Raw genomic sequence first — 14,574 nt, forward strand, 5'->3', positions numbered from 1 at the left:
GCACCTACCGATAAGGACTACCTGAGATAACCTTCATGCAGTAAGAACTATTAACAAGGACTGGCACATAATAAGAACTTAACAGATGTTTGCTATCTACTAGGAAACTTAAAGTTTGCCTCGAAGAGCAGAGGAGGTCAAGTCTAACAACTGCCGCTTTCTTTCTCTAAGGTAGGAGGCTAGCAGGAGGGGTGGGGAGGGGTTTGGGATGAGGGGGATGGTTAAATTCCCACGGTGACGGGGCAGATATGGGAACTCAGTCTCCTATTCCCTTCTTCAGTTCTCAGCTCCACCAAAGTACCCTTTTCCTGAATGACAGCTGTCATTTATATGGCGTTGAACTGTGTGCCTAGCGCTGTACAAGTGTTTGCACTTTCCCCTTGAATCCCCACAGCTACCATATGGGATAGGAGCCATGGATATACCCAGGTGAGGAAACAGATGCAGAGATGTGGCTTGCTCAAAACACGGCTGAATTGGCAGAGTCGAGTTTCAAATTCAGTCAACTTGCCTTCAGAACTCGGCTCCTAACGTCTGCTCGGGCTGTCAGCTGAACTCAGCGCCGAGGCATGAGCTTGGCTTTGCCCCTCCAAGCTTGTGCGGAGGAGAACGCGCCGCCTGGGCCGAGACGGGGACCCTGGGACGCTCCCGCCTCCCCTCGGGAAGAGGACGGAGATGCAGATTCTCCCCGGGCGCTGGTTTGGAAGTCTAGACTTTTAGGTCCAGTCCCAGCCCATTGACTTGGGAGGCCCTAGGCGTCTGGGCGTCAGTTTCTCGGGCTGTCAGGCGGGTCCCGGGGCGGCTAGGAAGGAGCGGCCTGGCGAGGGAGGCCCGCCCGCGCTGCTCGCAAGCAGAACCTTGGAGGCGGCGGCTCCGGGAGCGGGCGGCGCGGCCGGAGCAGCGGACCCGGCGGACCGGGGGGCGGGGCGGACGGGTCTGGGCGGAGCGGGAGGCGGAGGCGCCGCGTAGGCCCGGGAGGCCGGGCCGGCCGGGCTGCGAGCCCCTGCCCCATGCGCCGCCGCCTCCCCGCACGATGTTCCCCTCGCGGAGGAAAGCGGCGCAGCTGCCCTGGGAGGACGGCAGGTGAGCGGCGGCGGCCGGCCCGGGCCGCGTCCTCCCGGGCGCCGCTCCTTTCTCGGCCGCCCGCGGAATCTGGGAGCCCGAGGCCGTCACGTCTCCACGTCTGCGGGTCTCTGTGAGGGCGTGTGGTTCCTTGGCGCCCTGTTCCGGTTTCTGTCTGTCGGTGTGGGTCTTTGCCTCTCCCGCCCTCCGCCACTCCCCGCCCCCTCTCTGCCTCTCCGCTGCACCGGTTCTTCCTCCAGCACCTTCCCCCGCGCCCGTGGGTCTGTGTGTCTCCATTGACTTCCCTTTGTGAGTTTCTGATCCCCTCTTTGCTGGTCTCTCTCATTATGTGTTTCGTTGTCTGTGTCTCCACCAGCCTCCCTCTGTCTGCATGCGGGTGTCTGACTCCGCTGACCTCTCACCATGGATTTGTGTTTCTCAATCTGTCTCTGATCCCTGAGGGCGTTTATTCCGTTTCTCTGGTCTCTGCCTCCCTCATCACATCCGTATAGCCTCAGACCCTACCCTCCCTCCTTAACGCTCCCCCCTCATCCTTCGCAGGCCGCCAGCAGAACCCACCAGAGAAGCTCCGTGCTCTGCCTGGCTGGTCACTGCCTGGCACGTACTAGACACTCCTCGTACACCCGTTAGTCCGTTTCCTGTGCAGCTGTATTGGCCCTACGTGAAAGATGGCAGCTTGGCCCACACCTTAGCTAATGATGTTTCTCACTAAAGCAGAATGGGGAAAGCGATTTGACTGCCTCCATTTGGGGGGCGCTTGAGGTGTGTCCCTGCAAGTCTTCTCACAGAACACATGACAGGATCTCCTCCCAGTGAATGACACCTCATTTCCTTCATGTTTCTTAAGTTTGTCAGGTGCCATAAGATTCTGAAATTTGGCCGGGCGCGGTGGCTCACGCCTGGAATCCCAGCACTTTGGGAGGCCGAAGTGGGCGGATCACGAGGTCAGGAGATCATCGAGACCATCCTGGCTAACACCGTGAAACCCCGTCTCTACTAAATATAGAAAAAAATTAGCCGGGCGTGGTGGCGGCGCCTGTAGTCCCAGCTACTCGGGAGGCTGAGGCAGGAGAATGGCGTGAACCTGGGAGGCGGAGCTTGCAGTGAGCCGAGATCGCGCCACTGCACTCCAGCCTGGGCGACAGAGCGAGACTCCGTCTCAAAAAAAAAAAAAAAAAAGATTCTGGAATTTAGTGGGCACAACTTTTACTTCTGGGGATTTTCAGACTTGGTGTTGAAAGGAGAAGACAGGAATATAATAGAAAGCATGGACTAGAGTTTGACCTGGGCAGGAGTCCTCGTTACTTATGTGAGCAGAGACCCCTGCATCTTTCTGACCGCAGCCTTTCCATTGCTGAGACAGTTGTCACAATATTGACTCTGCGGGCTGTGTGAGGATTAAAGGAGAGCATCCATGTAAAGACCATGGCACTGCCTGGCACAAGAGGAGGTGCCAGTTGTCTTCCAGTTACGTTTGCAGTTTTGAGGTGCTGTAACCAGAGCAGCTGAGGATTCAGACCTTGTAGTACGAAGGTTTGTATGAGACAAGAAAGGAAAGGTAATAGAGGAGCATTTCTATTTCCTGATCCCTTTCCGTAACTGTTCCCAGAGAAATTTACTGATAGTCAGTTCTGTGCTTTTGACACAGGGGTGGTGCAAAGATCCACGCAACTGATGCAGGCTAGTGTAGCTATGGAGTGTAGGTTCTGGAGCCAGCCTGCCTGGGTTTGAATCCGCCTCTTACTAGCCTTGGGCAGTGATTGATGAGGGAGACAAAGCCTCTTCTGAACTGCCCCTCAGAGTCAGGGTGGCCTGGGCCTGGGAACCGCTGGGATTGCAAATCTGGAGTTTGCCACCTGGGGGCACCAGGAGCAACTGTTCTCAGTGTCCACTGTCCTGAGGAATTGGGACTCTGGGTTCAATTCAGTTGCTCAGCGGTTTGTGCCCTTAGAGCACAGGATAATGCCTGTGGGAATGTACTCCTCATAGGAGAGGGGAGCAGGGCTGAGGGAATAGCGTGTGAAAGTGCTTGGAGTGCCCAGTCCACGCCGTTCGCCTGGATAATAGTCACTGCTTCTTTTCCTGAAGGGATATCACCCCATGTCCATCTCTCCAGAATCTACCCTGCCCCCAGAAAAAGCCCAGAGGGCAAGGGAGAATCTGTAGAGGTTCCAGCCTTCCCAGGCCACTCTCAGGACTGGGCTATGCGCCTCCCCGGCTGAATCCACCACCACAGGATAATGGGGGGTAAGTCAGAAGCCCTGGGGGGTATCCTACCAGGCCACCTCTTAGCTGCATGTGGAACCTGGGCCTGGCTTCAAGGCTACTGGCTTCCAGGTTGGCAGTTGTTTCTCTAGAAAAAGGGAGGAGTTAGTCTGGCTTTAGCGTGTGACTTAAGGCATGCCCTGACTGCTTTAACCCTTTCTGTAACTCACTTGGCAAGCTCTCTGCTATCTGGCCTGTGCTTGCTGTGCCACAGATATGAATCTGACATGGCCTGAGAAGCAAGGACACAAGGCGTTACAAAAAAGTAGGAAGTAAGATGCCGTGGGAATACAAAAGGGGGAGTGTTATGGGGCCAGGGGGCAGTGCTGGCCATGACATTGGAGTTTGGCTCTGAAGGATCAATAGGGGGCCTCAGGCAGATAAAGGACATTTCAGGCAGAAGGAGCGGGCTGTGTGAGGGCTGGAGCAGGAAGGAAAATAGCAAGTGGAGAAGCTCCGAGGCGCCTAGCATGAGAACATGGGACGAAGGCTTGGGAGCTCCTGGAGTTGGGGCCAGGTCACGGAGGGCTTTGACTGTCGGGCCAAAGGGCTTGGCCTTTGTCTGGCAAACAGAGGAGGGTCATTCAGAAGATTAGAGGGGTCTGAGCAGGGCAAGGAACAGATGAGTGAGGAAGGATTGGAGGGGGACTTAGGAGATAGAATTTGTTTATTTATTTGTTTGTTTATTTATGAGACGGAGTCTCACTCTGTTGCCCAGGCTGGAATGCAGTGGCGTGATCTCAGCTCACTGCAACCTCCACCTCCTGGGTTCAAGCGATTCTTCTGCCTCAGCCTCCCAAGTAACTGGGACTACAGGTGCCCACCACCAGACCCAGCTAAGTTTTGTATTTTTAGTAGAGACAGGGTGTTACCATATTTGCCAGGCTGGTCTTGAGCTCCCAAAGTGCTGGGATTACAGGCATGAGCCACTGCGCCCGGCCTTGAGATAGAATTTATAAGACCTGATAGTTAATCGCTGACTCTTAAATTAAGATTGTGAAGTGGATTCCTTTGCAGATTATTTTGGGGAGAAGGTAGGGGGAGTACGAGGAAGCTTCCCCCTTCCTGGATTCCTCAGCCCCTCTCTCAGCATACTCAGGAATTTCCAGAGGAGGGGCAAATGAATCCGGTGAATTCTGTTTCTTGGTATTTGCTAACCAAAAGACTGTCTCCTGGCATCACCCCAGTGTCTATGATGTTCAGCTGCGGTTTTTCCAGTTTCTGAAATCAGTGCCTGTGCTGTACCCAGTCCTCATCTTTCTTTCCCTCTCTGTCTCCGTCTTTTACATGAGCTGCCTCTTGGACTAAAGGTTTGAGGCTCATTCAGTGAACTGCCACTGGCAGTTTGGGCCTTGCATTGCTTCGGGGGCAGGTGTGATCTTCCCAGAGTAAACATCGGTCATTTTACCTGGACGAATGCCAGCACACACCCGTGTCTGGGTGGCCTTTGGTCATTCTGGGAAGCAGGATGGAGCCACGGTTTCTGCTGGGGTGGATCTGTAGGGGAGTGGGTTTGGAAAGCAGTGGGTTACATCTCTTAAGGTGGGGACTCCTGTCATTGGCTCAGGACGTTGAGCCACTGTCGTGGGGAGGAGCACATACAAGTGACAGGAGCCTCCTCATCCCTGTCCTGAGCAGCTCTGACCAGGACTTAGTCACAGGAAGTAGGAGAGCACTGGGGAGCTGGGGCAGCTCTGGGACCTGGGAGTGGTTCAGAGGGCTTCCCAGGAGCGGGTGGCATGGGTTGGATCTAGAGAGGTAAGCAGAATTCTGATGCATGGTGGTGGCACGAGCAAAAACATTAAAGTTGCTTTCGTACTAATTCCCAGGTGCTTGGGGTAGACCAGTTATGTGCAGCCTCCTCGTGGGGAGGCCAGAGAAAGGGTCTGTCAGAGGGCCAGCCCTGCCCTGCCCTTCTGACCCTGTCCCTGCTCTTGTCTCAGGTCCAGGTTGCTCTCCAGCAGCCTCCCTCGGAAATGCTCCGTCTTCCACCTCTTCGTGGCCTGTCTCTTACTGGGCTGCTTCTCCCTGCTCTGGCTGCAGCTCAGCTGCTCTGGTGATGTGGGCCGGGCAGCCAGGGGACAAGGGCAGGAGACCTCGGGCCCTCCTCGGGCCTGCCCCCCAGAGCCACCCCCTGAGCAGTGGGAAGAAGACGCATCCTGGGGTCCCCACCGCTTGGCAGTGCTGGTGCCCTTCCGCGAACGCTTCGAGGAGCTCCTGGTCTTTGTGCCCCACATGCACCGCTTCCTGAGCAGGAAGAAGATCCAGCACCACATCTATGTACTCAACCAGGTGGACCACTTCAGGTAGCGCCTGCCCCCGCCCTCTCCCCTCTCGACACCCCCTCCCAGGCTCAGGCTTCTCAGGGCCTATGAGAGGTCACCTGGGGTAGGGGCGGGAGGGCGGGAGGTGGCAGACCCCTCTCATTGGGTGTGACGGGAATCTTTGGAGAGGGCCCTGATCTAATTTCCATTTTGAAAAGCTCACTGTGGCTGCTGTATGTGGAATGGATTATACCAGGGCAAGAGGAGAAGCAGGGAGACCAGTTAGGTGGTCACTGCTGTGGTCTGCAGTGACAGTGGCTTGACGGCGTGGTGGGGGATGGGTAGAGAGAGGTGCTGTGGAGGAAGTCCAGACAGGACTCCCTGGGGATTGGCCCGGGGATTAGGGAAAGGGAGGGTCAAGGCCACGGCTTTAAAGTTGCCCAGAGTCTGGCGTTATCCTAAAATCCCTGCCCTTACCAAAAAGTGCTCCCTTCCTTGACCACAGCTTGGCATCTCACCCTCCAGCCCCCACCTCCTTTCTCTCTAGGTAACTCCCACTGGAAGATGGATTCTTAGCCCACCAGCCTGATCTTCCACCTTTTCAAGTCCCCTTGATCCGGATCCTCAGATCCCCCCACCTTTTCCCTGCCACCCTCCTTGTCCTTACTTCCTCCTTACCCAACCTGGAGTCCAAGGTCTGCCATTAAAATCCTCCCTGGCCTGGCATACTCCCTCAAGCCTCTGGCCCTGGGATGCTCCTGGGATAATCCCAGCCTGACTTACTCCAGCTGTCTGCCCCATACCTATGCCTGGGCACTGGAGGGTGTGGAGAGAAAAGACAACACAGGAAGCGGCCACACAGATTGAAATGGAAGAGAACTTTCCCCAGTTCCCTCCACAACTCACCTCCCAGCCTCTGTGCACAGGGACTCAGGGCTGTCCCAGCTTCTGTCTGAGCTGACTCTCCACCATCCCCACCCCTCAGTGTTTCCCCCACTCCACAGCTGGCCCCTTCCTCTCCCTCTCGATCAGCGTTCCTCTCCTGGAGCGTACACGTGAGCACACACACTGAAGTGGCTCCTCTCTCAAAGGAAAAAGACTCCCTGGATCCCACATCCCTCGAGGCTGTCACCCTTCTCTGCTTTCTGGCAGACCTCCTTCCCGTTCTTTCTCCTTGTCTCTCTTGAACTCCTTCCGCTCAGACTCCTGCACCCACCGTAGCACAGAGCAGCTCTCACTGAGGTCACCAGCCATCTCCACTTTGTTGGTCCAGAGGCCGTGCTGGGCCCTCATCCTGTGGACCTGCCAGCAGCATCTTCTTTCATAAAATGCCCCTGCTTGGGGCAGCACCCTCTGGTCCTCCCTCTGCACCGGCTGGGCCTCTGTGTCTGTGGATTCTGCTTGTCTCCCCAAGCTCTCACTATCGGGGCTTCTCTGGGCTCAGTGCTTCAGCAGCCCCCCTTTTCTAACTCCAGGTGTTCCTTGGGGCATCTCATGTCATCTCCCAGCATTAAACCCCATCTCTACTCTGATGATTCCTGAGGCTCTTTCCAGCCCAGACCTCTCTCCTGAACTCCAGGCTCACCAGCCCAGCCATCTACACAGTCCCTCCACGTGGTGGCCTCAGATGCAAGCTTTCATGATCACAGCTGAATTGCTGGTGGCCTGCCCTGCCCCAGACCTGTAGCTCTGCCCTCTTCCCCACGGGAATGGAGGCTCTTTGCTCCCATTGCTCAAGCCCAAAAGCCCTGTGGTCATCCTTAGCCGCTCCTTCTCTGTCGTACACCACATCCTATTCGTCAGCAAAATCCATCTAGAATCTGCCGCTTCTCACTGTTGCCACTGCCACCTCCTGAGCTAGGCCACCTTCATCTTTCGGGGTCTCACCTAAATTATTGCCATAGCCTCCCAGCTGGTCTCCCTGCTTTCACCCCTGCTCCAACAGTCTCTTCCAGCACAACAGCTAGGGCGGTCCTATCCAGACATAAGTCACAGCACACCCCACTCCTGCTTAGAGCCTCCATGGCACCCCATCTCACCCGAGCAAAGCCCCGTCCTTCAGTGGCCCTTGGGCCTCATGCAGTCACTGTGTCACCCACAACATCCCCTCCTCCGCCCTCGCCCTGCCCAGCTGCCTGCTGTCTGCTCCTGCCTCCTGCTGTGGCAGTGCTGTCTCCCCCATGCAGAGCGCTAGGCACCCACTGCCTGGTGGGTCATCTCTTCAGGCCTTCAGGTTTCTGTCACTCAATTCCCCTAGCCCTCCCTGACGGCCCCATCGAGGACAAGAGCCACCTCCACCCCAGCAAGATCACCCTCCTCGCCTGCTTTGCTTTTCCCCCAGCACTAACCACTCCTAGCCTCGCTTTGTGTTTGCTTGTTTGTTTCTGTTTCCTTCTATTGGAATCTCAGTTCCTTGAGAGCAGGGCCTGGTTTCTCACTGCTGTACCTCCGGTGCTTTGAATGGTTTCTGGCACATGGTAGGTGCCTAGTAAATATTTGTGCAGTGAGTGGAGGGGACAGCTCCATAGGCTGAATGAAGTCAGTGCTGGGCCAGAGGGCAGCATAGGCACCACGGGACCCCCAGGTGGGTGCTGAGCCCCAGGCAGTGAGCCCGTGTGCTGCCCCTGCCCAGCCTTGGCCGCCCTGTACAGGTTCAACCGGGCGGCGCTTATCAACGTGGGCTTCCTGGAGAGCAGCAACAGCACGGACTACATTGCCATGCATGACGTTGACCTGCTCCCTCTCAACGAGGAGCTGGACTATGGCTTTCCTGAGGCTGGGCCCTTCCACGTGGCCTCCCCAGAGCTCCACCCTCTCTACCACTACAAGACTTATGTCGGCGGCATCCTGCTGCTCTCCAAGCAGCACTACCAGCTGGTGAGGCCCCGACAGTCCGCTCTGCTCAGAGTCGGGAGCTCCCTCTGGGCTGCAGGCGGTGGGCAGGATGGGATAGTGCCTCTGGGGCCCAGCAGATGGAGCCCTGCCCAGGCCTAGCAGGGGAACCTACGAGCAGCCAGAGTGCGAGGAGCAGGCGAGCCAGTCAGCTGCAGCGGCAGAACCACTTGCAAGCTGGCTTCAGAAACCTGGGGAGTTAGTGGCCCTTAACATTGACGAGTGTAGGGGGCAGTTCAGGTGCAGCTTGCCCACCTCTCAGACAGTGTCACCAGGACCCTATTTCTCTGTCCATCTCTCAGCTCTGCCTTCCCTACACTGGGTTTATTGGCAAGATGGTGGTTGTCACTGCAGTCTGTATCCATCTGGGCCCTAGCCTGGTGGGAAATGGGGCTCTTCCCTCATAGCTCAGGCAGGAGTCCGGCAGTGAGCTGCACTGGCTCTTGATTGGCCAGCTTGAGTGCTGAGCCCACCCCTGAGCCAGTCACTGGCTGGTGGACGGGCAGGCCGGAAGAACCAGGTGGCTCAGGCCTGGGTCTCTTCCTCTCCAGGCCATGGCAGGAGCCAGCTTTATGTAAATGAAGCCGCTGAGCCAGGTACAAGAATGGGTGTGTGTCATGGAACCCGGCTACCCCTCCCACACACACACAGGAAGAGATGAGGGCAGGGCCACCAGGGGAAAGGGAAATGGGGGAAGCAGAAATCAAGGAGGAGCTGGTGCTTCTGCCCATCGATAGTTCCCTAGGGAGATCCCCTCTGGCCAGCCAGACTTTTTTTTTTTTTTTTTTTTTTTGAGACGGAGTCTCGCTCTGCCGCCCAGGCTGGAGTGCAATGGCCGGATCTCAGCTCACTGCAAGCTCCGCCTCCCGGGTTCACGCCATTCTCCTGCCTCAGCCTCCCGAGTAGCTGGGACTACAGGCGCCCGCCACCTCGCCCGGCTAGTTTTTTGTATTTTTAAGTAGAGACGGGGTTTCACCGTGTTAGCCAGGATGGTCTCGATCTCCTGACCTCGTGATCCGCCCGTCTCGGCCTCCCAAAGTGCTGGGATTACAGGCTTGAGCCACCGCGCCCGGCCCAGACATTTTTGAGAAGGTGAGCATCTCACACAGGTTCAAGGCCCCATGAGAACGGGAGAGGGACTGGGATGTACTGCTTCCTGCCGCCCCCAGCACTGCAGAGGTGGAGGAGCCTGTAAGCACCTGGTGCTTATTCAGAACCGCCCGGGGAGAGGGGCACTCCCAAGCAGTAGGAGACCAAAGGCCCCCCGGGAGGATGGGCCGAGTGACGCTGCTTGTCTCTGTGTCAGTGCAACGGGATGTCCAACCGCTTCTGGGGCTGGGGCCGCGAGGACGATGAGTTCTACCGGCGCATTAAAGGAGCTGGGCTGCAGGTGAGGTTCCCCGGGGCCCTGCCACCACCTCAGCTGTGGTGGCTGCCCAGAGATTCTCTTCTGTTTCCTCAGATGAAGCTCCCGGGGTCTCGAGATGGCCCTGGTTCTGATCCCTGCCCTAACCCTGCCCTGTGTGGTCATCTAGCCAGTTCCTTGCCCTGTGGGCCCCAGTCTCCTCTCCTGCAGGCTGGGAGTGCAGGCCCCTGCCTGTGGGACCTCAGAGGAGCTGGTGGTGAGGGCTGGGGCTCCAGGAAGGGCAGCCTGACCCTGACTTCCTCGGACCTCCCTAGCTTTTCCGCCCCTCGGGAATCACAACGGGGTACAAGACGTTTCACCACCTGCATGACCCAGCCTGGCGGAAGAGGGACCAGAAGCGCATCGCGGCTCAAAAACAGGTGCTGGCAGGGCTCCTCATCGGGGACGGATAGGTGGTGATGTGGGGAGCCAGCAGGCCCGAGCTTTCACCAAGTTCTCCTTGGCCCAAACGGCCCCATCCTTCCCTGCTTGGCCCAGGTCAGTCGACGGGCATTCTGCTTGGGCACTGTGCCCTGCTCTGGTGGCTGCTGTGGGCACCCTGGGCACTGTGGGTCAGCCCAGACCTCAGGGTCCATGCAGGCTGGCAGAGTGGGGTTGGGGAGCCATACCCGGGATGCAAGGATCCTGCCCTCAAACAGCCCCTTCTCTAGGAGGCATATGCATCCAACAGGAGATCCCAGCTCTCCTGCTTCCTAGTGGGGCACAGCCCTGGGCAAGAGGCTTCACTACTTTGAGCTCTGGGTTCTTCCTCTCCAGTGGGGACCACAGGGCCTCTGATGGTGAGGTTTTGTGGGGTCGGTGGGTAGCTGGTACTCATGCAGCCCTGAGTCCGTGCTCTTTCCTCCCTTCCTTCCCAGGAGCAGTTCAAGGTGGACAGGGAGGGAGGTCTGAACACTGTGAAGTACCATGTGGATTCCCGCACTGCCCTGTCCGTGGGCGGGGCCCCCTGTACTGTCCTCAACATCATGTTGGACTGTGACAAGACCGCCACGCCCTGGTGCACATTCAGCTGAGTTGGATGGACAATGAGGAAGCCTGTACCTACAGGCCACGTTGCTAAGGCTCAGGACAAGGCCTCAGGTCCCAGGCCCAGCTCCGACAGGATGTGGGGTGGCCACGACCAAGACAGCAAGCTCCTCAGTTGCAGCCAGCTGGCCGCCAAGGCAGGCTTGAGCTGGGCCAGGACACATGGGGTGCCTGGGACGCTGCTAGCCGTGCACAGTGATCAGAGGGAGGCTGGGGTGTGTCCTGACCAGGATCCCCCCTGCCTTCCTGCTCTCCCTACTCTGGCCTCCTTCACGTGCCAAGGCCTGTGGGCAGTGGGGAGGGCTGAACAGGACAACCTCTCATCAGTCCTGATTTTGTTCCTTCCTGCTGGGCCGCCTTGTGCAAAGACACAGCGCAGGGGCCACGCAGCTGGCGTAGGTGGCAGCTGGGCCTGGGAGGGTTAGAACTCCGGAAACCAGAGCACAAGCCCCACAGAGGGAACAGCCAGCACCGTCTAGCTGGTGGTCGCCGTGCTGGAATGTGGGCCTAGTGTTGCCAGATCTTCTGATTTTTCAAAAGAAACTGGAATGCTGGATTCTTAAGTGAAACCTTCTGGTTTTTAAATGATAGCACCTAAATGAAACTTTCAAAAAGTATGGCAGGCCAGACAAAATGTGTCATGGACCTCTCTCTCACATGTCACTTTTGGCTGAGGGGCAGGGAGGGGGGTGAGTTACAGGCTGGTGAGGAATTGGGGTGGGGCTGGGATGACAAGTCCAGTGGGGAGGAGAAGCCAAAGGCATGAGGATTCCTGTACCACCTCCACCCCACCAAGGCTTCTGGGCAGCCCCCTGGAGGCCCCTCTGAGCAGTCTGACCACCTTCAGGCTCTCTCTGGGTGAGCTTCCTCCGGCCTCCCTGAGACACGGAGGAGGGAGAGCAGCTGAGGAGATTCACCCACAGGACTGGACTGAAGTAGGCAGAGCACTCAGCCGATGCCTTGGGTCATGGCTTGAGCCAGGAGGAGGGAGAAGGGGAGAAGTGGGAGGATCCCTGTGGTGGTCCCTCAGCACAGAGATTATAGTGGTCACCGAATGCCCAGGAGCAGTGAGAAGACATGGAACTGGGGAGTGCTCTTGGGGGAATCACTCGGAGGGAAGCCCAGAGCTCATGAGAGTGGGAGGCAAAGGACCCTGCATGTAGGCCACTCCAAGGCATTTAGCTGCCAAAGATGCAAGGCAGAAGGCAGAGGAGACCATCAGGCCCCAGTAATGTGGATTTGTTTTAACACCAGGACACCTGGAGTCCTGGAGAAGGAAGGGATTGTGGTCCCAGAGCTCAGGAAGGTAGAATCCACAGCTCTGGTTCAAAGACTTCTCCTCTGAGGATGATCAGTGAGAATGATCAGGGCTGCTATGTGCAGTTGTGTGGGTTGTGCACTGTGTGACCTGTGTATAAGCCAAGGGATTTAAGTAGAGATGGCTGGGGTAAAGCTTCAGGTTCAGGTGTTTAGCCCAGGGTCTTTGTGATCCTAAATTGACTTTGCCCATTGATTCAACCATACCCACTATTGCGTTGGGCAGATGGGCCTCGACTCCAGTGCAAGGGTGGTGGAGAGGGGACTGTGCCAGTTCCCTGGACAATCCCAGCTGCCTCATCTTGGACTGACATGGACTCCGGGCAGTAACACCAGCTCTTGGAGTTGCTGGGAATGAGTGTAATATCAAAGCTCCCTGCTCTGCACTCTCCTGTCACATAGGAAGACCTCAGAAAATGGAGTTCCTTCCTTTCCACCTGCACTGGGGGAGTGCAATGAGCAGAAGAAAAGCGAAGGTCATTTCGCCTTGTGAGATCAGCTGACACCTGGGCTTAGGTGCATCTCTATCCCTGCAGCCTGTTACTTCCCTTGATCGCCACCTCCACCTCCATCTTCAAGGCCGTGCTAGGCACTCCAGGCTGGGCCTGGCGCATTCCAGATCTGCAGCTCCCTCACTCTGCATCCTGGGCCCCCACCACTCTCCAGGAGAGTGGGAGAGGCCTGAGCCGCGGGTGGCGAGGAGAAGCGGCAGTCCCCTGCAGCCTCAGTGCCCCACTTACCTCCTTCGTGGAATGGACTTGACATCCCTGCCTTGCTGGGCAGGGCGTGGCCGAAACCTAGCCAGGATGTAGGAGCACCGGGCACAGTGCTTGGCCAGTGAGGTGGTGTTTGCAATAATAATAACCATCACGCCAGGTGCGGTGGCTCACGCCTGTAATCCCAGCACTTTGGGAGGCCGAGGCAGGCGGATCACGAGGTCAGGAGATCGAGACCATCCTGGCTAACATGGTGAAACCCCGTCTCTACTAAAAATACAAAAAATTAGCCGGGCGTGGTGGTGCACACCTGTAGTCCCAGCTACTAGGAGGCTGAGGCAGGAGAATGACATGAACCCAGGAGGCGGAGCTTGCAGTGAGCCAAGATGGTGCCACTGCACTCCAGCCTGGGCGACAAAGCGAGACTCCGTCCCAAAAAAAAAAAAAAATTATAATAATAACCATCACTTGTTGAACATTCACCACATAGAAAATTCTTCACACTGCGTTTCACTTAGGCCTCCCTGCCTAAGAGCTGGGTCCTAATTCACCGGTTCTGTAGATCAGGAAGGCAGTGCACAGACAGGCAAGTAGTTTGCCCAAGGTCCCAGAGCTGTAAGGGGTGGGGGGCTGGGATTGGGAACGCCTGGAATCCACTTTCAGAGCCAGATTTCTTCCCCCCGCCCTGTGTAGCAGGTGCCCGTGAGCAGGTGTTCTTTCCCCGCAGGCCTCCCTCCTCTCCCCTGCTGGAAAGGGCAGATGGGGAGGGCTGGGAGGAAAACAGGGCCACGGTGGGGGTGCAGAGGATGTGCCTCAGGCTCCGCTGCCTCGAGGAAGACAGGGATTCTGCTGCTTGGTGCTGAGGAGCACTGACCCAGAGTGTGGCGCTGTAAATGAGGGCTGCACAGAGTGCTCGGGGAAGTCTTCCCCGAGGAGGCAAGGTCTTGCTGGTGGAGAATTTGTCAGCAGGAAAGGGAAGGGACCATCATGTGCAAAGGCAGAGAGCCCGGAGCAAGCATGTGTGTCAGTGACCTGGGAGGAGCTTGAGGTGTTCCTGGCACCCCCAATACTGTGCAGAAGTAGGGAGGTGGGCAGCAGAGGGAAGGCTGGGGTGAGCCATGAGGATCTGTGAATGCCACACTAAGCGACTTGTACTTTATTCTAGGGGTGCAGGGGTTTTGAGGAGTTTCAAGCACTAGAGAACTTTTTTTGTTGTTCTTTTTGAGACAGGGCCTCTCTTACTCTGTTGCCCAGGCTCGAGTGCAGTGGTGCGATCTTGGCTCACCACAGCCTCTGCCTCCCGGGTTCGAGATTCTCCTGCCTTAGCTTCCCGAGTAGCTGGGATTGCAGGCATGCGGGACCAGGCCTAGGTAATTCTTTGTATTTTTTAGTAGAGAGATGGTTTCACTATGTTCGCAATCTGCCCACCTCAGCCTCGCAGAGTGCTGGAATCACAGGTGTGAGCCTGGCCAGGGGAGAACTTTTGAACACTTATCTGTGTTCTATAACATAGATCCTTTAGGGGATAACATAGATCCTTTGGGGGACCCAGGGTGGACTGCAGGGTGCAGTCTGAGGAAAGAGA

The 14,574-nt window shown here is 57.0% G+C and overlaps 1 protein-coding gene across 10 annotated transcripts; it reads left to right on the forward strand.

The window, feature by feature from the left end:
- The first annotated feature begins 954 nt into the window (after nucleotides 1-954).
- On the forward strand, nucleotides 955-11,590 carry B4GALT7 (beta-1,4-galactosyltransferase 7). Of its 10 annotated transcripts, none has more exons than XR_013418047.1 (8): nucleotides 955-1,083; nucleotides 3,172-3,330; nucleotides 5,292-5,654; nucleotides 8,264-8,489; nucleotides 9,056-9,596; nucleotides 9,811-9,894; nucleotides 10,185-10,289; nucleotides 10,788-11,590. XR_013418047.1 is itself a non-coding variant. In XM_078003881.1 (7 exons), the coding sequence occupies exons 1-7, from the start codon at nucleotides 1,034-1,036 to the stop codon at nucleotides 10,941-10,943; spliced, it is 1,143 nt and encodes a 380-aa protein (XP_077860007.1). In that variant the 5' UTR covers nucleotides 955-1,033; the 3' UTR covers nucleotides 10,944-11,590.
- Nucleotides 11,591-14,574: the final 2,984 nt, after the last annotated feature.

Source organism: Macaca mulatta, chromosome 6, assembly GCF_049350105.2.
Source record: "Macaca mulatta isolate MMU2019108-1 chromosome 6, T2T-MMU8v2.0, whole genome shotgun sequence".
Classification (NCBI taxonomy): domain Eukaryota; kingdom Metazoa; phylum Chordata; class Mammalia; order Primates; family Cercopithecidae; genus Macaca; species Macaca mulatta.

Bases quoted from the DNA above. Each gene is read 5' to 3' on its own strand.
- B4GALT7 (XM_078003881.1), top strand. From the start codon at position 1,034: ATGTTCCCCTCGCGGAGGAAAGCGGCGCAGCTGCCCTGGGAGGACGGC. The intron at 1,084-3,171 runs GTGAGCGGCGGC...CTTTTCCTGAAG, and splicing joins CTGCCCTGGGAGGACGGCAG to GGATATCACCCCATGTCCAT. The intron at 5,655-8,263 runs GTAGCGCCTGCC...CGCCCTGTACAG, and splicing joins AACCAGGTGGACCACTTCAG to GTTCAACCGGGCGGCGCTTA.